General features: G+C 36.0%; 1 protein-coding gene across 3 annotated transcripts; it reads left to right on the top strand.

The window, feature by feature from the left end:
• Window positions 1–2,451: 2,451 nt before the first annotated feature.
• Window positions 2,452–19,800, top strand: GABRA6 (gamma-aminobutyric acid type A receptor subunit alpha6). 3 transcript variants are annotated; one of them, XR_009259554.1, is made up of 11 exons: window positions 2,452–2,918; window positions 3,113–3,231; window positions 3,825–3,892; window positions 5,843–6,063; window positions 6,148–6,230; window positions 6,532–6,675; window positions 7,086–7,238; window positions 8,978–9,237; window positions 15,628–15,689; window positions 17,650–17,685; window positions 18,266–18,343. XR_009259554.1 is itself a non-coding variant. In XM_058722457.1 (10 exons), exons 1-10 carry the CDS (start codon window positions 2,881–2,883, stop codon window positions 18,539–18,541), a joined length of 1,398 nt encoding a protein of 465 aa, XP_058578440.1. In that variant the 5' UTR covers window positions 2,454–2,880; the 3' UTR covers window positions 18,542–19,800. The 3 variants fall into 3 exon arrangements, 2 of the variants coding, with proteins under 2 accessions (XP_058578440.1, XP_058578448.1); XM_058722457.1 differs by lacking the exon at window positions 15,628–15,689 and having other exon boundaries at window positions 2,454–2,918; window positions 18,266–19,800; XM_058722465.1 differs by lacking the exons at window positions 15,628–15,689; window positions 17,650–17,685 and having other exon boundaries at window positions 2,468–2,918; window positions 18,266–19,800.
• Window positions 19,801–20,575: the final 775 nt, after the last annotated feature.

Consider the following 20,575-nt stretch of genomic DNA (forward strand, 5'->3'; position numbering starts at 1 on the left):
ATAGCCTCAATCTCCTACTGAATGTTCTTAGGGATTATGTAATTTCCTCCTGAAACATACATTCATGAAACCTGTCCATGGTGTTTCATGGTATACTTGAACATTTTGTTAACAGGAAACTCATTTTCTCCTATGGTACTCCTTCCTTCTTTGGATAAATACCACAATTAGAAACTACTTCTTTAATAGAATGGAAACTTATTTTTCACTGGCTTCTACCCCATGGCCTTTGCTTATACCTAGTTTTGAATTCTGATCCTGCCATTTTTTAGCTGTGAAATTAGGCAAGTTACATACTTGCTGATTTACAAAATGGACTCAATTATAGACGACTCAGATTTTTGTGTTAGTAGTGAATGAGTTGGAGTATATGGAGCTCTTAACATAATTCTAGGAATATGGTAAATGCTAAATATTTGGTATTTATTATTAATATTATGTTAATTTTCACTAATACAGTCTTAAATTGCATTCATTATTTTTAGACTGACTTGCTGTCCATAACAGTTTCTAAGCAAACAGGGAAAAATGTCCTTACTAGGTGGGAAGTAGTTACATAAATACCAGAATCCTTTGGTTCAAGCCCCTTCTATACTAATGCCTCTTTTCTATCATAGAAAGTACTATTTAGTGTCTGGTACTAAGTTTGCTTTTTCTGTGCAATAATTTTCTTTAATCATCCCTGAGTCTTTATAGTGAAATTAAATGAAATCATTCCATTTACAGCAATGTGGGTGGAACTGGAGGGTATTATGCTAAATGAAATAAGTCAGTCAGAGAAAGACAGATATCATATGTTTTCACTCATATCTTGAGAAAACTTATCTTGAGAAACTTAACAGAAGACCATGGTGGAAGGGAAGGGGGAAAAATAGTTACAAACAGAGAGGGAAGGAGGCAAAGCATAAGAGACTCTTAAATACAGAGGACAGACTGAGGGTTGATGGGGGTGGGGGAGTGGGGAAAATGGGTGATGGACATTGAGGAGGGCACTTGTTGGGATGAGCACTGGGGATTGTATGTAAGCCAACTGACAATAAATTATATTAAAAAAAAAAAAGAAAATGTGTTGTAGTCATCATCTGGAGAAGTTTAGAGTGAAAAGAAGAAGAGGTATGGAAACCAGGTCCTGTAATAAAAAAGAGAAGATTTTAGGGGTGTTTAGGAGCTTAAATTTGAGAGGACATGATACATAGCTTTGTTTAAATGGCTGCCATGTGGTCTTTCCCTAGCAAATCATTGTGTATGGTTTCAAATGTGAGAGCTAGGACTAGGGGCAGGTTTCAGCTCAGCACAAGTAAGACAATGTGAGAAAACAGATGCTGGATACCACTTGCCAGGAATACTGGAGGGTGTTGGGTGGGGGGGGGGGGGCGTTGATGAATAACCAGAAAATTCCACACAACTGTGAGATTCAGTAATCTTAAAAAAACTACTTCACAGAAATCTTGCAGTCTTTCCTTTTTTCTATTGTTTCTTCTTAGTCACAGCTAATTTATTGAAATGTTCCACAAATAATTTATGTCATGTCTTTAGAAATGACTCTTAAGACTGTGCTATGTGTCTGCAATAGGAACGGTCACCTTTGTAGAATTTAGATTCTGAAGCTACAGACTGCGAAGTGGGTGAATGCCGTGCAGATCTGGCAGGAAGATGGTGATGTGAGACACTTGTTTCTATTTCTTGTGTTCCTGAATTACTATTTAAAAAAATATATATATATATACGTATGTATATATATACACAGTATATATATACACACATATATGATAGGGGGGAGTCACAATGCTTAAAATTTTAACGTTTAAAGCGACTTCCTTTCCTCCAACTTCCATCTACCAGACTAGGTAAAGAATGCTATTTTTTCAGTTCAAACATTTCTCTGTTCACCTGTGGCAAGCCTATTAAAATAGTGCCCACAACATCAGCATTAACCATGTCCATGGATGCTTTATTCTTACAGTATTTGTACATGGGGAACCTTAGTCAGCTATTTCCAGACATTGTCTCTTATAGGCAGCATCCATGAAATTGGCCGGGTTTTTAAAGATAGTGGTAGGACCTATTTATATCTTAGCTTGAGATGACATATCTTTGACAGGAAGGATAAGCAAAATACATAAACACAAACAAACAAACCAAACCAAACAAACCAACCAACCAAACAAACAAACAAAAACAAAAAACAAAAAAAAAATTAAACCAACAGCCAGACAGGAGTTGTTCTAGTGTATTGTAGTGCTTTTCAATGAATAATGACGGGTAATTTTAAATGTGGAGAAAAGGTGCATCTGATGCCATAAATCTGATGAAATCAGAAAGATAACCCAAAAGGATCTCAATATTGTTAGATTTTATAAGCAGTAAGAGCTGTGTAGGAATCCTTCTGTGAACCACAGAAATAATAAATGCTGAGCCATTGGAACATAATCTCAATCAGCAAGATGCCACAGCTTTCCAGATTTTCTCACAGGGACCTGCTAATTCCATGCCAAAACTAGCAGTGGATTTCTTCCTTCTAATCTCCCCTAATGCCTTATTCAATTATTGTCACTGCTCTCCAACCATACAGTGTCCTTTCAGACTCTTGTTTCCTAACTGAGTCCACCAGAAGACGCTGAATGTCCATCAGGATGTAGTCTAAGACCATAAGCCACCTTGTTCCACATGAAAAGGCAAAAACGAGAACAAGAGAGCAAGGGAGACCTTCAAAGTTTTTCTGGTAACCTCTTCATCTACGGATTACTGGCTGGACGCAAACAGGGAAAAGAGATATGAGGGGTCTGGAATATTACTCTAGTTGATTGGCAGAGGGGTGCTTGTTAGGAGGGAGGAGAAGCCAGGAGGAGGGTGAACTGGGGCATTGCAGTGCTCTGCAGGATGGCGTCGCCTCTGCCCTGGCTGTACATTATTCTATGGTGAGTAAGATTTTGTTTTTTCCCTTCAGCGCTAAGGAAAGTGAAAGCGCACACCCACTGGGTGACTTCTGTACCAAATCATGGAAGAAGCCTGGGTGGTATGGCATGTATTTGTGGTGGAGTATATGAGGGTGGATTGGACAGCCTATTTTCTCTGAGGCTGGGAGTGAGGATCATTGACTGTCTACTCACAGGGTAGAAAATACCCTAGGGAAACTTGAAGATGAAGGCAACTTCTACTCAGAAAACATCAGTCGGATCCTAGACAACTTGCTTGAAGGCTATGACAATCGTCTGAGGCCGGGATTTGGAGGTGAGAGACAGTATCCCTACTAGACCAAACATGTGTTCTCTCCTTCTCCCTTCCTGCTGTTCTAAGACCCAGAGGCTTCAGAAGGATGGCAGAGTGGTAAGGTGCAGGGGTACTGGGAAAGGCCATGTGTTCCCATCGGGTCTCTGCCCCTTCCTCTGTTCGTGAACTTTTATGAACATTATTTGAACCCTCTAAGCCTCAGCTTCCTCAGCTGTAGTGTGGGTGTATGAACAGTGCTTGCTTCATAGAGTTACGTGAGTATAGAGTGAGATTCTCCATGTAAAGCACTTTTCTTAACATTTGTCCCATTAAAGCTATCAAGATGTGTTATTGTTATAGTTTTTATTATTAGAGTATTAACTTAGTTCTCTTGCATTCCTTAAATTCCCCCAAATTGACCAGAAAAAATTCAAAATAACACAACTGGTATGAGTTTTCAGAGTTGAAAAATCCAAGGGTTCCTGCTACTGAGATTGCTTTAGGATATGTTGCAGATTCTGACCATGAGAAGGGACTTTGTGATAAGGTCATTAATTTCAGTCTCCTTAACATCACTGGTGGTAATTGCCCCCATTCTTCTGGTCTAATTTCAGGTGCTGTCACTGAAGTCAAAACAGACATTTATGTGACCAGTTTTGGGCCCGTGTCAGATGTGGAGATGGTGAGTGACTTCTGAGTGAGGAGGGTAGTTTTATTTGGTGAAGGGAGGGCAGAGTCCCAGAACTAACAGTATTGGGCATTGTTACCAAGCTTGGTTCCAGAGTCCTAATACAATATGTGTGCTCATGCTTGGAGGCCATGGCCATTAGAGCAGATTCCTGGCTTAATCTCCCTCACATTTCACTACTTTGCTTGAATGCTTTAACCTAAGGGACTTTTTAAAGTCCTCTCTTCTGGCCACATATCATGCACTGATTTTTTTCTACAAAGATAAGATTTTCCCCATCTTTATGAAGTCCTGGTAAATTTTTAGAGTAGCAAAAAGAAAAACCAACAAAGATGATACACCATATAAGAGTATATTGAGAATATCTATGAAACTTAAAATATAGATATTTTCTGTGGCACATCCTTCTCAGTATATTTTACTAAACAGTAGAGAGCATCATTTGGAAAGGCTAGTATGTTGTACCTTTTGTGTTACGAATGGACCAGTAGGTGTTCTGGGAACTCTGTTCCAGGTACAGATGGCTGTAGGATTCGTAAGAGAGTATTTATAGTAAGTGGCAATGAAAATCTGAACTAGTCTTCTAGAACAAAGTGTATCATGGTATTTTTTCATAGTTCTCAGGTACTATCTCCCCTTAAAAGTAAAATATAAATACTAAAATTGAAGTAAAAATAAATCTTTATATAGTTGCCTCATTTAATTAGGAAAATGTAACTGTGCATAAGTAGTTACTGGAGACTTTTTATCTTCTGCTTTTTTGAGTTGTCAAGAAAATAAAAAAGCAAGAAGGGAAGAAAAGAAGAAGGAAGCAGTACAAGAGGAAGGGAAAGGGAGAGGGAGGGACAAAAGTAAGAAAGAAAACAGGGAAGTGAAGGAGAAGGAGGAGGACTTTATTTAAGAGATGAATGTATTAGGTCTTGAAAGAAGGGGGAGTCAGAATTATGCTGAATCCTCAATTATTTTACTCTCATATTTTTCATTGACTACTGACTCACCTCCAGAATAAATAATCACAACCATATTATATTATATTATTGAAGTCTGGGGAACACTTGGACCTTCATTTTATGTATGTGTCTCATTTTTAAAGTATATTTATACAGTGGAGATTGGTTATACCCTAGACCATTATTATATGGATATATTATGTGTCAAATTATACTTTGAAAATCTAATCACCACTTTTAATAATAGGTCTCATAAAGGAACTTATAAAGTAGTCAAAGCAATTATTGGCAATATTTTGATATACTTATAAGCTGTTATTTATTATTGACTTTTGCAACTCCCTCACCATAATTCTTAAGATTTCTAATGTTATTTCATAAAAGCCACAAATTAAAACTCAAAGTTCTAATTATGCATACTTAAATGATCCTCTGAGTAATTGTGGTAACATTTGCTTTTATGTTCTCTGAGAACAATATAAAATAATTATGATGTGCAGCCAGAGTACACTTATCAAGCAAAGTTTGTCTGTCCTTGGAAGTTGATTTCATGGTACTAGGGTTCTTGGAGACACCTTTGAAGGTGAACAAGACATTGAGAGGAATGGTTAGACTAACTGATGGTGGGATGGCCAACACAAAACCTAGACTGTAAATCTTTTCATATTTTTTTTTCTAAGCTAATGAAGGCAAAATTGATAGGCCAACAGATGGAGAGGTGGATGACTAATAGAAAGGAGGAAGAATGTGGAAGAGGGTAAAGGTGAAGGAGGGAGGTTTGCACGACACAATACTATCTTTTATAATAATGTTGCAAACTTTGCGTTTGAGAAAAATAATAATTTACTGAAATCATAGGTTTTCTGATAGGCTATTGTCATAAAAAAGTTGTTTTATTTCTTAAATTTTAGAATTGGGTATATAAGCTAGTGAATCAACTATTCTTAATAAACTATCTCCCCAGTTTGCATGAATATCTTATTTTTTTTCTTAGGAATATACAATGGACGTTTTCTTCCGCCAGACTTGGACTGATGAGAGGTTGAAGTTTGGGGGGCCAACTGAGATTTTGAGTTTGAATAACTTAATGGTCAGTAAAATCTGGACACCTGACACTTTTTTCAGGAATGGCAAAAAATCAATTGCTCACAATATGACAACCCCTAATAAACTCTTCAGAATAATGCAGAATGGAACTATTTTATACACTATGAGGTGAGGTTTTCCCAATTCAGCTTCCTCTACCCAAATGATTTGTCCATCATACTAACTTGGAACCATTTATTTCAATGTCCCTAGGCTTACCATCAATGCTGACTGTCCTATGAGGCTGGTTAACTTTCCTATGGATGGGCATGCTTGTCCCCTCAAGTTTGGGAGTTGTAAGTTACAAAAGACTTCTGAAAGCCAAATAATGCATTCAAAATATACAATTATTTGATTATAGTCAGAGACTGGGAAGCAAAAGAGAAATATTACTATGATACTCTCAATGAGATTCCAGGAATATACTCACTTAATCATGTCTGTCAATCTTATAAATAGAGGTTTTAGTCACACAGAGTAAAGAATACCATTAAAGAAAATTTATGTTTGTATTTTCCTTTTTATATGGACAAGATTTGCTTTAAAAAGGAAAAACACAACTAGTCATATTCACTGCTGTTTGTTTAAAAAATTCAGATGCTTACCCCAAAAGTGAAATCATATATACATGGAAAAAAGGACCACTTTACTCAGTCGAAGTCCCAGAAGAATCTTCAAGCCTCCTCCAGTATGATCTGATTGGACAAACAGTATCTAGTGAGACAATTAAATCTAACACAGGTAAGAATTAGACCAACTCATGAATGCAACCCAGCAAGGTGACCCCAATGCACATTTTCAAAGTATATATTTCTTTCTTCTCTGCATTAGCCATCCTCAGCTACGCTTGCTGTTTTGAAGTGATGAGTAGGTTTCTTTAAAATTGATTTTGCAAACATGTGCGTAAAAGGACTTGTGTAACCTTGAGATGAGTAGTTTTCTATGTATATGACACAAAGAACACCACCGAAAACAGTGAGCTGATGTATCTATCATTCACTGATTAAGTATCTTTGACATACATTGAAATATGCCTTTGCTTGTTTTCTTCCAGCCCATGTTAATTTAAAGATCTGCAAGATTTATTTCCAGCTGCATTCTTTTTGCATACTGTCAAGAGCAATAATTCTGATATATGTGTCTTCCAACAGGTGAATACGTAATAATGACAGTTTATTTCCACTTGCAAAGGAAGATGGGCTACTTCATGATACAGATATACACTCCTTGCATTATGACAGTCATTCTTTCTCAAGTGTCTTTCTGGATTAATAAGGAGTCTGTCCCAGCCAGAACTGTCTTTGGTATGCTTCATTCTCTGGCTATACTTCACCCATCCTCCAGCAATTATTGCTTGTGTATTTTAGGGGAATATTCACACTAGTGCACTTTTTCAATCCACAAAGGAAATAGACTCCTATCTTATTCAGGCATATGTATTACATAAAATGACCCTTATATTATCCTAAGCTGTGTGGTGAATCTACAAAAAATTTGTCTTAGCAAGAATTCTGGCTGGATTCCTGTGACTTTCATGTGCCCTATTAAGGAGGCTTTTTTGTTTAGTTTTAGTTTTTTTGGTTTTTTTTCTTTTTTAAAATCTCAGGATGCTTGGGTGGCTCAGTCAATTAAGCACCCAACTCTTGATTTGGAATCAGGTCACGATCTCCTGGTTCATGAGTTCGAGCCCTGCGTGGGGCTCAGTGCTGACAGCTGACCCTCTCTCCCCTCCTCCCCTGTGCTCTCTCACCCTCTTGCTCTAAAAAATAAATAAATGAGCATTAAAAAAATAAAACAAAATCTTAATTTGCTATCTCATAACTAAGGAAAAGCAGAAAAGTAACAACTGACATGTAAACCCATGAAAACAAAGGCTAAGATATTGAAACCTGATATATAAATTATATCTAATATATAAATTAAATCTTGCTTTTATTAGATTGAACTGTAAAACATTGCCATTTTTCAAGATCTGAAAATAGTTAAATATAACCAATTTCCCATGGTTCAACATAAATAATGAGCTCCATTTATGATATATAGAATCACTATTAGTTTTGATGGAACAAAATGTAATAAGAGAAAGAGCTGTAACCGAAAATACCATCAATAATAACAAAATCCAATTTTTTCTGAGTTTTCATGATTATAATTTAGAAGTTCATAGGTAAGACCTGAGTTGAACTGAAATCTCAGATGAATTTTGACTTTTTAATTTAGTACATTTTAAAATAGACCTCCTTCTGCAAATTATAAAAGAATATCTATACAATGATGTTGACCATCTTGAAATTACATAAATTCCCCAAGTATAATACAAGACATGAAACTGTTGACAACTCAGTGATGAAATTATTTTCTCATGAGTAAATATTTTATCTTAAAATCAAGCTAGAAATTTTAAAAAATGAGGGACTTAATTTATGTTTACTATTCATACCAGATAGATTTCTTAAATATGATAATAGATATCATCATCTATTCAGATAGACCAGGAGTTCAAGGTTTTAGTACTTACGTGATAATTACTTGCTGTGAGTTTTCTTAAGAAGTAAACAACTAGAATTATTTGCGAGTTAAGCTTTACAATAGTTAAACTAAATCAAATTAAAAAATATTTTTTGATCAACTCCAGTGTACATGCCACTGCACTGGGTACTGAACGATACAAAAATTTTAATACCTATGACAGTAATTGTCAACAATTAAAAAACAAAAATAACATGAGCGCCTGGGTGGCTCAGTCAGTTAAGCGTCCGTCTTTGGCTCAGGTCATGATCTCACTGTTTGTGGGTTTGAGCCCCATGTTGGGCTCAGTGCTGACAGCTCAGAGCCTGTAGCCTGGTTCAGATTCTGTGTTTCCTTCTCTCTCTCTCTGCCCCTCCCCTGCCTGTGCTCTCTCTCAAAAATAAATAAACATTAAAAAAACAATAATAACAAAAATTACATTTGCAGAACGTTTAATCCACTGACACATTGTCATTTGATGTTATTATCAGATTCTAAATGCTAATACTGCATTTCTCATTCTTTTTCATTTTAGGGATCACCACTGTTTTAACCATGACCACATTAAGCATCAGTGCCCGGCACTCCTTGCCAAAAGTGTCGTATGCAACTGCCATGGACTGGTTCATAGCTGTTTGCTTTGCTTTTGTCTTCTCTGCTCTTATTGAATTTGCGGCTGTCAACTATTTTACCAATCTTCAGACACAGAAGGCCAAAAGGAGGGCACAGATTGCAGCCTCACCCCCAGTGACAATATCAAAAGCGACTGAACCCTTGGAAGCTGAGATTGTTTTGGTAATTGTTTACTTTTCTAATGTTACCTACCAGTTAGGAAAAGGCAGCCAAATGGTGATCACAAACAACTTAGTAGTCCAAAAATACTATTAGTTGAGCACAAGTTACATAATTCTGGTTCTAAGGCCAACTTCTTTTCCAACTTCATAGAAGAAAAGAAACCTGAAGCAGCAATCCTTCATTTATCTTTGCTCTAAACTTTTGGCATTCTTCTTTTATCATCCTCACTGGTACTAGCAGATTCCGTGCTCTCAGAGGAGATGAGAAAATTCTTCTCAGCCTTTAGATGTTTCCTTTGAACAGGTTTACTTCTACCAACTAGGGAGAATAAAGTGAAAAAGAAAAAGTTCCTAATGAAGCTTCAGAGTCTGAGGGAAATAAACAGGGACTCCTATAGAATAGACAATTTTTGTTAGAAATTGTCTATTTGCTGCTTTATTTCATGAAGGCAAGATGAGAATAATAGGTTCTGTGAATGCTGAGTCATAAGCAAAGTTTTTGATTTACGTGAAAACATTCTCATGTTCATATTTGTATATTAAATGCATATATCCCAACCTGTTCTTATTCAAAGACTTAATAATAAGTGATAAATACCTATAAAATTCAGTTTAGATTTTCTGTTGCTAAGCTCTGGTCCTCAAAGGTTTTTTGAAAAAGAAATAAGTGATAGCATTAATAATTCAAGGGTCATGAATGTGTCCCCAAATTTCAATTTCACATCTGAGTAAATTCTCACAACAGTTCAACTGCACACACTTTTTTAAATGGATTTTAGAACTTATTGACAAATGCAAGTTTTTATGTCAATGCAAATTCCAAATAATAGTTCTTGAAACAAGAAAATTTTGCTCTGTAACATCAAGTACTGCAAACACTTTGAACTAAAAATGTCTTTATAACCAATTCTTGTGAACATTTCCAAATCACGGAACCACATGCAGTCTAGGTAATCCTTGGTTAACTTTAATGATAAAAATTACTATGTGTGTTGTACTTCTCATATACTCAGGCATGTATTTGGGTAAAAAGATGATACTTTCTTATTGAAACATCTGGTTTGATATACTAAGAAACAAGTTTCTTGGTATATTTCTCGGAATCTATTTTCTCCAAGGATAAGATAAAATAAGATATAATTTAAAGATTTTTTTCTTAAATTAGCTCTCATTAAAAAAAAGTTTACCATTCTTTTTACCAGTAATTCAGACTAACTACCTCTGCTTACAAATCAAAAACAGAGTCTCAGAGGGGGGAAATGTTAGTTACTAGTTGGTAGGAAAACTAGAAATTGATTCCATAAGTCCTGATATCCACCAGAGGCAGAGGCCATCCCCTCCCCATTAATTTCTCAAAGGTTGAAATATAAAGGAATGCATACTGCAATATAAAACATTTTCAGAATGCTAGGCCGTTCCCAAAATTCTTCCCATGACCTAATGCTGTTTTCTTTATATAAATGTTTTGAAAGGCCACAAAAATATCAATTTTATAGCAAAAAAGACGCTACTCTGAAGACTCAGTCCAAAACACTTGAAAATATTTTTTTTAGAAAATATTTTTGAGAATTATTTTGTTTGTAAAAATAAGTGATTATGTTATAAACTGTCTATATATATATAGACATATAATCAATATATGTCCCAATGGCCATATATTATCTTAACATGTGTCTATAGAGAAAGAAGAATTGGTATTTATCAGAATTCAGCTTAACAGTTTTCTTTGAGAAATGCAATTAAAATCAAAAGAGAAATTCATGAAAGACAAGATAAAAAATAACTCAAATTATTTTAAATATGTTCTTTGATCTGATATTGAGATAAAAAGAAAGACCAACTTCCTTATTCAATTCTTTTGGAATATGGATCACTGAGAGGAAAATGACTTCAAATCCTTGGAGAAAGTATAGAGTTAGCATTCCCTATGTCTATTATTTTAAAGGTATAATTTATTAATAAGATGGAACTTAAGATCTCAGGTTTTCATATAAGCTATCTTCTATGATTCTAAAATAGTAACCTATAATGAGCAGGTCCTTTGGGAAGCTAGATAAAAAATGCATTTTAAATCATCTCAAAGTTGACTGCAAGTTGACTTTTTTCTTATGAAAAAATTTATTTCTTAACCTGGTTTCACTTAAAATATTTTAAGGCAATGGAAAGCTGCATTTTGTTTCTAAAAGGCTGGTCAAAGCATAAAAATAAAAATAAAAACCAATATAAGCAAACCTAACAATGCAAACCTTGTAGGTATCAAAAATAAATATAGATGATTACATAGAACATTTACATTTTATTTATTCATGTCAAACCTTGGGAATTTGCCTTATATAAATACAGAGGAACAAACATAAATTACACATTTGCAATTTATACAACACAATGGTATATTATGATTGCCAGGTCATTTTTTCTTTCAAATACCATGACATTTAAAAATGGCTATTCAGTTGTAATCAAAATAACATTACTTGAGTAATTTGAACATTAAAATAGCAAACCAATGTGGTGAGGTTGAAGTAAAATTACGTGCTTAGATATTTCATGTGATTCTAAGTTTATGTTTTAATGTCCTCATTGCTTTTCACAAGAAACTAAGAATGAATATGGGAGAAAGTTTATCACTTTGATTTTGACCTTGAAATGTAATATAATAATGGCAAAGAAATTCAGGAGTTTTAAATGTAGTACTCAAACCCAAAGAGACATCTAAAACTAAATCCTCAGCAGTGTTCTGTAGACAAATGATCCTCCTGGTTTTAAGGCATTTGGAAGTAGATACTGGGTTTTCTTTCCTTCTTCTTTTCTTTCTTCATTTCTTCTTTCTTTCTTTCTTTCTTTCTTTCTTTCTTTCTTTCTTTGTTCTTAGATTTTGAGAAGAAACTGTCCACAGCTTCTTTCTTGCTTATATGGTATCTTCCTTATTATTTTTATCTGGCATGCTCTCTTGGGATTAGAGAGTTATTCTTATCTTCATGTTTCATTAATTATTATGTGACTAGGGTATATTTATTTTGTGTGTAAGACCAAGTTTGGACCTCAATCAATTTTTGGATTTTTTTCTAGTTTCCTTGTTATTTTAAAGGTCTAAGCCCTCATTCCTATGTTCCTAAGAATGAATTCCCCCACCTATTGACACATCCAATGTGGCTTTTCTTCTTCACAGGAGGTGTGATATTCTTGGTAAATTATCTACAAACAAAATTGCCCAAAATTTCATTAGCCAGGACAATAATTATATTTATACTGATTATGCGGTTTATTCATTTATTTTTTTTCTTTTCATCTGGAACTCATTTATTGAATACCTATGTATTCATTGAACTATTCATACCATAAGTACTTGTTAAATGTTTTTATGTTCCATATCCTTTGTAGAATGCCGGGGATACATTTAGTGATTGACATCAATAGGGCCTCTTCCCTCACAAGCTTCTTGTTCAACAGGAAGAAAGACAAACCAATAAGCCATGACAAAACATTGTGATAAAGGTTGTGGTTAGAGATGTATAGTGGCTAAGGAAGAGCCATGTGAGAATACCTAACTCGACTGGAGGGGTCATGATTCTGAAAGAAGTGATGCCTAAGCTGAGATAGAATGATGAACCTTGTCCTGTTCTAGAAACACTAAGTCAATTGCTAGAAACTTGGGCATAGAGAGGAAAATAAGACATATTATGTCCTTTTTATAATCCCTTTCAAGGTTGGGATGATCTGCTTAGCCATTATTATGCTTCCCTCCACCTATGTAAAGAGATACAAAGCATATAATGAAAGATTTGCCTCCTGCATTCCAAATATTGCCAAGATTTCTTTGAATACTATCATTACTCTGTAGAACTAAGGGTTAAAGTAAGTTAATGAGAGACTCTGAGTCCCTTCACCATGGTTGTGCTATTGTATAAGTTATAGAGAGGGTAGTGTGGATTAGATGAGGGATGTAGGTGGTTAGTTCTTTCCCCATACCCTCTATCAAATCCCCATCCAATATTTCCTTCTCTACCCTCTAAGCATTCCAATATGGTTTGTAGACATGTGCTCCACACCACTAACCCACCAGATTGCTGCCAATAAGCTGCTTCTTTATAGAAATTCTGGAATCGTCTCTGTCCCAATTCTACCAGCTATTACATAGATGCAAGAAAATTTGATGGAATTTTTATTTCTTTCATAATAATTAATATAATAGTGGGTTTTTTTAAAATATCAAGTACTAAATGTTTTCAAAAATGTTTTCTCTTGGAGTGCCCGGGTAGCTCAGTCGGTTAAGCATCTGACTCTTGATTTTGGAGCAGGTCATGATCTCACAGTTCTTGGGATTGATCCCCGCATCAGGCTCTGTGCTGAGTGTGGAGCCTGCTTAAGATTCTTTCCCTCCATCTCCCTCTGCTCCTCTGGCACGTGTCATCTCTCTCTCTCTCTCTCTCTCTCTCTCTCTCTCACCCTCAAAAATATTCTCTCTTATATTTGTTGCCCTGTTTGCTGGTTCTAAAAACAGATGCTTTGTTTGTTCCTTGAGTAATGCAGCCCTGGTTAGAATCTCTCTCTTGTGAGGTAACCCATTGCCCCCTCCTCTATAACATATTAGATTCACTGAACGTCATATCAAAATTGCCTTAACCACTTTCCAAATGTCTTATCCTTACATCAAATAACTGATTGTCATAAAGTCCACTTTGACTCAAAGTACCTTTGCAATGTGGCATTACTTAAAACAAAGCAGTACTCTATAAATACCCAGAGCAGGATGGCATTCAGCAGCAGGGGAGCGCTGGAAAAATTCAAAACCACAGGTGTTCCACTCAAAACAGTGACAGCCCCAAGCTGAGCCCTCATCTGGACTCTGACAAAAACCTATTTTACCATCAGCTGAAGCTGCTGGGCTTACAATAGAGCAGGCGGGGCCTGATGCAAACCTGTATCTTGAATGGCTTGCAAAATTGGCTTTCTTTTCATTTTAGAAATTCAATGTGATTCCTCTAAATCGTAGTCCAGTTTTCTGTATTGCCAATTCCCAATTATGCAGGAACTGATTGTCCAGCTTGTGGGTTAGCCAGGCCTCTTGCATTTCCTTGAGCATATCATATTTACTTCCTGCTAGAAATACCCCCCAATCACTGCTGGGCAGTGAGATAGCTGTGACTCTAAATCAGTGATACTCAGTGGTAAGACTTTTCTCCCCAGAGAATATTTGGCAATGTCTGGATATATTTTTGGTTGTCACAACATTGGGGAGTGGGTTGCTGCAGGTATCTTGTGAGTAGAGTGCAGGGATGCTGCTCAACATCTCATGATGTACAGGACACAACAAAGAAGTATGCGACACAAAAGGTCAATAATTCAGTGGTTGGGAAACCATGCCCTGAACCTTAAAGCTGATGGGAAGAAACCACAAAAATGATTAAGAGTGTGATTGGTAGCATCACAGGCACTGCCAGTTATTGTGTGAACTTCCTGCTTAAGCCTTCATTTGTTCATCTTTAAAATGAAAATAATACTATTACCTTATAGATTTTTTCTAGGAATAAGCAAAATAATGCATGCAAAATGCTGTGCAGTGCTTGTCACTGGTAAGCATTTAGATATGGTACTTACAGTATAATATGAAACAACATACTAAAATATAATGTAAAATAATCATAAAACTTTTTGTTTTCTCCTCTTTGCCTGACTACTCTAAGAAATTCTGGAAATTTTTAGATTTTCATTCATTTGTTGAATCAGCATTTGCTTATTAAGAATATATTCTGTTCTATGCACTGGCTAGGCACTGTGGGACACTCATACTTAAGAATAATATGCCCTGTGAGGTGCCTGGGTGGTTTGTCAGTTAAGCATCTGACTTAGGCTCAGATCATGATATCGTGGCTCATGAGTTCAAGCCCCGCATGTGCTCTGTGCTGACAGCTCAGAGCCTGGAGCCTGCTTCAGATTCTGTGTCTCCCTCTCTCTCTGCCCCTTCCCTGTTTGCAATCTGTCTCTCTCTCTCTCAAAAATAAATAAACATTAAAACAATTTTTTTTAAATGAAGAATATATGCCCTCTACCAATAAGTGGATTTCACGTCAGGAAAGGAGATAAGGCACAATAATGTTTAGAAGGAAGAATGTAAGAACATGATAATAACTAAGGCAAAAAGTATTCTCTCTAATATATATATATGTATATATATATATATATATATGTATGTATATATATATGTAAAATATCTATCCATCTATCTATAAATCTATCAGATAAATATATCTTACATTTTCTTCCTCAAATTCTTAACAAAAAGAAAAAACTTAATTCCTAACTTTAAAGATGGAAACTTCATTTAGTAGGTAAGTAGTATATGTGGAATTGCAATCCAGGGCTCTTTGACTCTCCTGTCTTAACTCTTCAGCAAGCCTCCATAGAGATTGTTTGGAGAAGTAGATGAGGAAATGGCAAATCTTTAATTCCAAGGTAATGTCATTAATTTTTTCATGGTGTTTGGTCTTGAGTGATGTTGCTTAACGCTGGACAAAAGTCATTTGGTAATTCTTATTAAGTTATGTGTGACAATGCCAAAAGATTGACAAATACCTTTTTGCCCCACAGCTCTAAAGAGGGGAAGATAACACAATGCTTTATATTTTTATAGCAGATTATATTTTATAATCACTTTTTTGTCTCAATGAATTTTTTTTATGTCTACCCTGTTTCTCCTTAAAAAAGAAATGAACATAGGCAATGCATGCCATTAAAAATCAAGGTGAGTTTAAAAAGAGAATCTGCTTTAAAGGCTTGCCCTCTTTCTACTCCATCACGATCCTTAGAAATTTTACTAGAGTAAAATTTTTTAGTGTTCCATGGATCTGGGAGGAGGATAACTCTTTTTGGAAAATGCAACAGTAATACATTTTGCTCTTTTATGTGGAGAATATTTCAATAACATACTCAATGGCTGAAAATTCCAATTAGAATCTGAGATATACAATAGAAAGCTCTTGAAAGAAGTTACTGTGTTTATTTCCTAAGACAGGCAGCATACACTGAGACCAAAATACCACTACTCTGGTCCTATCCTCATACTGACTGGTGACCCTGAGCACAGTAGTCCTTATTTGTCACATGTTTTTTAGTAGAAAGTGTCACTTATTTCCTAAGGTCAGCAGACTGAAACCTCTACTATTTTAAATTATCTTCTACTCCCAAGACCTATGATTTATTTAATTCTGTCCAGAATACCTAGCTCAATTCTGCGCCAATACCTAACAAATAAAGATACACTTTTCCTTGAAATTCACCATGGGCGTGAGAAATAAAACTTGACTATAGAGATTCATTTTTGTTTTTGGTGAAGAGAGAGATTTTCCCACGGTCTCTAAAAGCACACTGGGCTTGAACAGTCGATGTCTATTATTATTTAGATACTCAGTAAATTCCATGACAAATCAAACAGCAAAATTCAGGAGAGGAAGATAGAGAGAAGAGGTTCTTGGAATTGTTGTTTCTCACACTCCAAATGTCACCACATCGGCAGGTCACTCTGGTCCTGTGGCTCAACCAGCACAGGGGAGGCAGCTGCCTCATCCTGTTGCCGCAGGGTTGCTGGCTAAAGCCACAGGAGTCTGCCCATGTGAGTAACATACCCTGCCAGGCATCAAAGTGGTGATTTTGCTGCCAGGGAGAAAACAAGGCAGTTTTACAAGAGCAGAGATAATGTACAGCAAGTGTTCGAAGGCAGACCCAGTGACGACAACCTGGCCACAAGGAGAGTGACTATTACAGGATGTAGACAGGAAAAGATACAAATCAAAGGAAGATTCCCTAGTCTCTAACAGTATGAAAAGATGCTAAAGCAAACAGAATTAGAGTCTCTGAACTAGACCCAATACTTCAGAGTAAAGACAAGAAAATGTGGGGATGATGAAACAAGCATTGAAATTGACCAGCATAGTTTATTAGTAGTCACCATAGCTGTGCAACTATGGACGAGGCATTTTCACCTCCACCCTCTGGACTTAGACTTCTCACCTAACAATTAATATGCTAAATATCTCTTTCAGGACAAAAAGTAGTTGTCTCATGATTTCAAATGATAAAAAAGAACATACAGCAATTCTGAGGTCAGTCAATGAATCATTTTTTGGTGACTTAGAATGGAGGGAGACCAGTGGAGAAGTTCTGAATGGGAAGCAGAAAGCTCTCAATATAAAACTTCTGGGCTTAAGAGCCAATTGTATTTCAAGGAATGAACAGTCATCCCATGCAATTTAAAGGTATTGATACTTTGCCACTGGCTTTTCACATATACAAGCACCTTAATATTTTTTGTTGTTGTCATCTCAGCTGGTTCAAATTTATGAATGTGTGATGATAAAGATGTAGGCTAGAAGAATGATATCAACTAACTGAACTGCTATATTTTCTTCTTTTTTAATGTTTGTTTATTTTTAAGAGACAAGAGTGCAATCAGGTAAGGGGCAGAGAGAGAGGGAGATACAGAATCCAAAGCAGGCTTAAGACTCTGAGCTGTCAGCACAGAGCCCAATGTGGGGCTCGAACCCACAAGCCATGAGATCATGACCTCAGCCTAAGTTGGATGCTTAACCAACTGAGCCACCCAGGCACACTACTATATTTTCTTATATTAACTAATTGTCCATATATTCCAAAGTGAATTCCCCTCTCATTGCCCACACTCATTGCCCTATAGGCTTATGCATCACCAGCAATTGCAAGTGGCTAGATAAGCCTTTGTAACACGGTTCATCTCTTCCTAATAGCCTAATGCTCAACACAGTTTCTAGGATGTGGAATATGCTTGGCATCAATTTCTGATGGATTAAATTATAGGATGTTAGATAGAAACAAATCATTTTTTTAAACTTAACACTTTCTTGGAAAAGTAGCACTATCAAGTACTATTAACAATTTGCTAATATTTTATCTTACATAGTAAGTAGTCAATAAATACCTGTCAGTGATGAAAAAGTGAATAACTAAGTAATCTCTAGTCTTTTACCTAGGTTGAATTTTATGTCTTTTCCCTACAGCATCCTGATTCCAAGTATCATCTGAAGAAAAGAATCTCCTCTCTGACCTTGCCAATAGTTCCATCCCCTGAGGCCAGCAAAGTCCTCACTAGGGCTCCTATCTTACAGTCAACACCTGTCACACCCCCACCACTATCTGCAGCCTTTGGAGGCACCAGTAAAATAGACCAGTATTCTCGGATTCTGTTCCCTGTTGCATTTGCAGGATTTAACCTTGTATACTGGGTAGTTTATCTTTCCAAAGACACAATGGAAATGAGCAGCAGTGTTGAATAGCTTGCAGCCAGGATAACTTCTATTCTATAAGTTCTCATTTTCTAATTTTTAAAAATAGCATTAAGAATTGTATGGATGCTTTTCTGAACATTGAAAACCTGTAACACATAGCTTTGAGTAAGCATATTTGGGCCAAAAAGCAATAATGTTACCCCTCAAAACTGGAAGTTGAAGGTTGTTGAAAACTGACTTTTCTATATGTTAGAGGAAGAATTTGTATGAGAATAAGATGCCCTGAAGATGAATTTGCCAATCTTTGTCTTTCAATGTTCAATATTTTAATTGTCACTGTGAAGAGCATTAACCACAAAGATAAAATAAGAAATGCTAATACTTCCAAAGGTTGCCTTAAAATATGTTTATTTTGGCTTAGTTGTCAAAGAGTACACAATATAAATAGTCTAAATATTTATCAATAGGTTAATACCAGCATGTTGAAGGCCTTTGTGCTAGTAAAATGGTTTCCAGTGACATTGTTAAGCCTGTATTGAACTTAGCCATTTGTTTTTAACCTTGCTGTGCTATTTTACCTCAATAAATACATAAAGTATGCATATGTATATCGCTTTAATTAAGCTGCAATACAGTGGTGTTTTATCTCATTAGGAGTTCCTTTAAAAATAATATGCTCATCATAATTCCATGAGATTGTAGAAAAAAATGAGACTATAAGAAAACTTTGTTATATTTTGACTGTGGTTATATCTCATATTTTCTACCTTTTTAAGTATGCCACTAAATAAAACAAAAAAAAAAAACATGGTTCCCTGGATCTGGTTAATAAAGATAGGGAAAAAGAGCTTTCTCTTAAATATGAAGAAATGAAGTGGTTACCTCTACCCAATGTTAGGGTCCCCAGTGATTCTGACAGGTAGAAGGTATGGGACAGGCAGTCTCAGTCATCTCGCTCTAAACAGAGTTAAGTTTGTATTCAAAGAGATGATTTTTCATGTCTTTCCTGCTTCACTCAACATGCTTTCGGTTGTAAGATGAATAAGGTCTGAGCATCCAGTGTATAATATGATAACTAGAGTACAGCACTATATTACATAATTAAAATTTGGTAAGAGAGTAGAACTTGAATGTTCTCGGCAAAAAAAAAAAAAAAGGTAAATATGTGAGGTGATAGATACATTAATTGACTAACTCAGTGGGGAGAATCATTTCATAATGTATTCATATATCAAATCATCACATTGTACACTTTAAATACCTTGTGATTTTGTCAATTATACCTCAATAAAGCTGAAAAAAATTAATTGAGACTATTTCTTTTTTTTAATTTTTTTTTTTTCAACGTTTTTTATTTATTTTTGGGACAGAGAGAGACATAGCATGAACGGGGGAGGGGCAGAGAGAGAGGGAGACACAGAACCGGAAACAGGCTCCAGGCTCCGAGCCATCAGCCCAGAGCCTGACGCGGGGCTCGAACTCACAGACCGCGAGATCGTGACCTGGCTGAAGTCGGACGCTTAACCGACTGCGCCACCCAGGCGCCCCTGAGACTATTTCTCTTTTTATGCTATCCTACTTCTCCCTGACTCTAAGTCCAGCCATGTTTCTCCCATATTGAATGATACTCTTAGAGAAACAGGAACTAGGAGTAGGAAAAAGCATGTGATGTGGTTTTTCCAAACTGATAAACTCTTCATTAGCTGCTGTTGGGGCTTAAATATCATTGACATCACCCTGAGCTATGAATGCAGAAAAAACATTTTGAGATTACTACTCTTGAGTTAATACAGAAAAATGGGAAAATTCTACAGCCTAACAAATGACAAGTTAATTGAAATAGCTCTCTACTAAGGAGAGGAGACAGAGAACTCCATCCAACATCTCCATTAACCAGCTCCCTGAACAAATCTCTTGGTCTCTGGGAGACTTCCTTCTATTCTCAGCTATAGGATAAGAGGGATGGATCAGATGCCCTTTTGAGGTCCTTCCATTTTGAACAATTTATACTTATGTCATTCCTATTCTTTTCTAAGTAAATTAAATTAGTCTAATTATATAGGGCCTGTTTCTGTTTTAGAA

The sequence above is a fragment of the Neofelis nebulosa genome, chromosome 1, assembly GCF_028018385.1.
Source record: "Neofelis nebulosa isolate mNeoNeb1 chromosome 1, mNeoNeb1.pri, whole genome shotgun sequence".
Taxonomy (NCBI): Eukaryota; Metazoa; Chordata; class Mammalia; order Carnivora; family Felidae; genus Neofelis; species Neofelis nebulosa.

Excerpts from the sequence above, each read along its gene's own strand:
- GABRA6 (XM_058722457.1), top strand. The coding sequence starts at position 2,881 with ATGGCGTCGCCTCTGCCCTGGCTGTACATTATTCTATG. Across the intron at positions 6,064-6,147 it reads ACTATTTTATACACTATGAG|GCTTACCATCAATGCTGACT; the intron begins GTGAGGTTTTCC and ends CAATGTCCCTAG. Across the intron at positions 9,238-17,649 it reads TGGAAGCTGAGATTGTTTTG|TGTTTGTTTATTTTTAAGAG; the intron begins GTAATTGTTTAC and ends CTTCTTTTTTAA.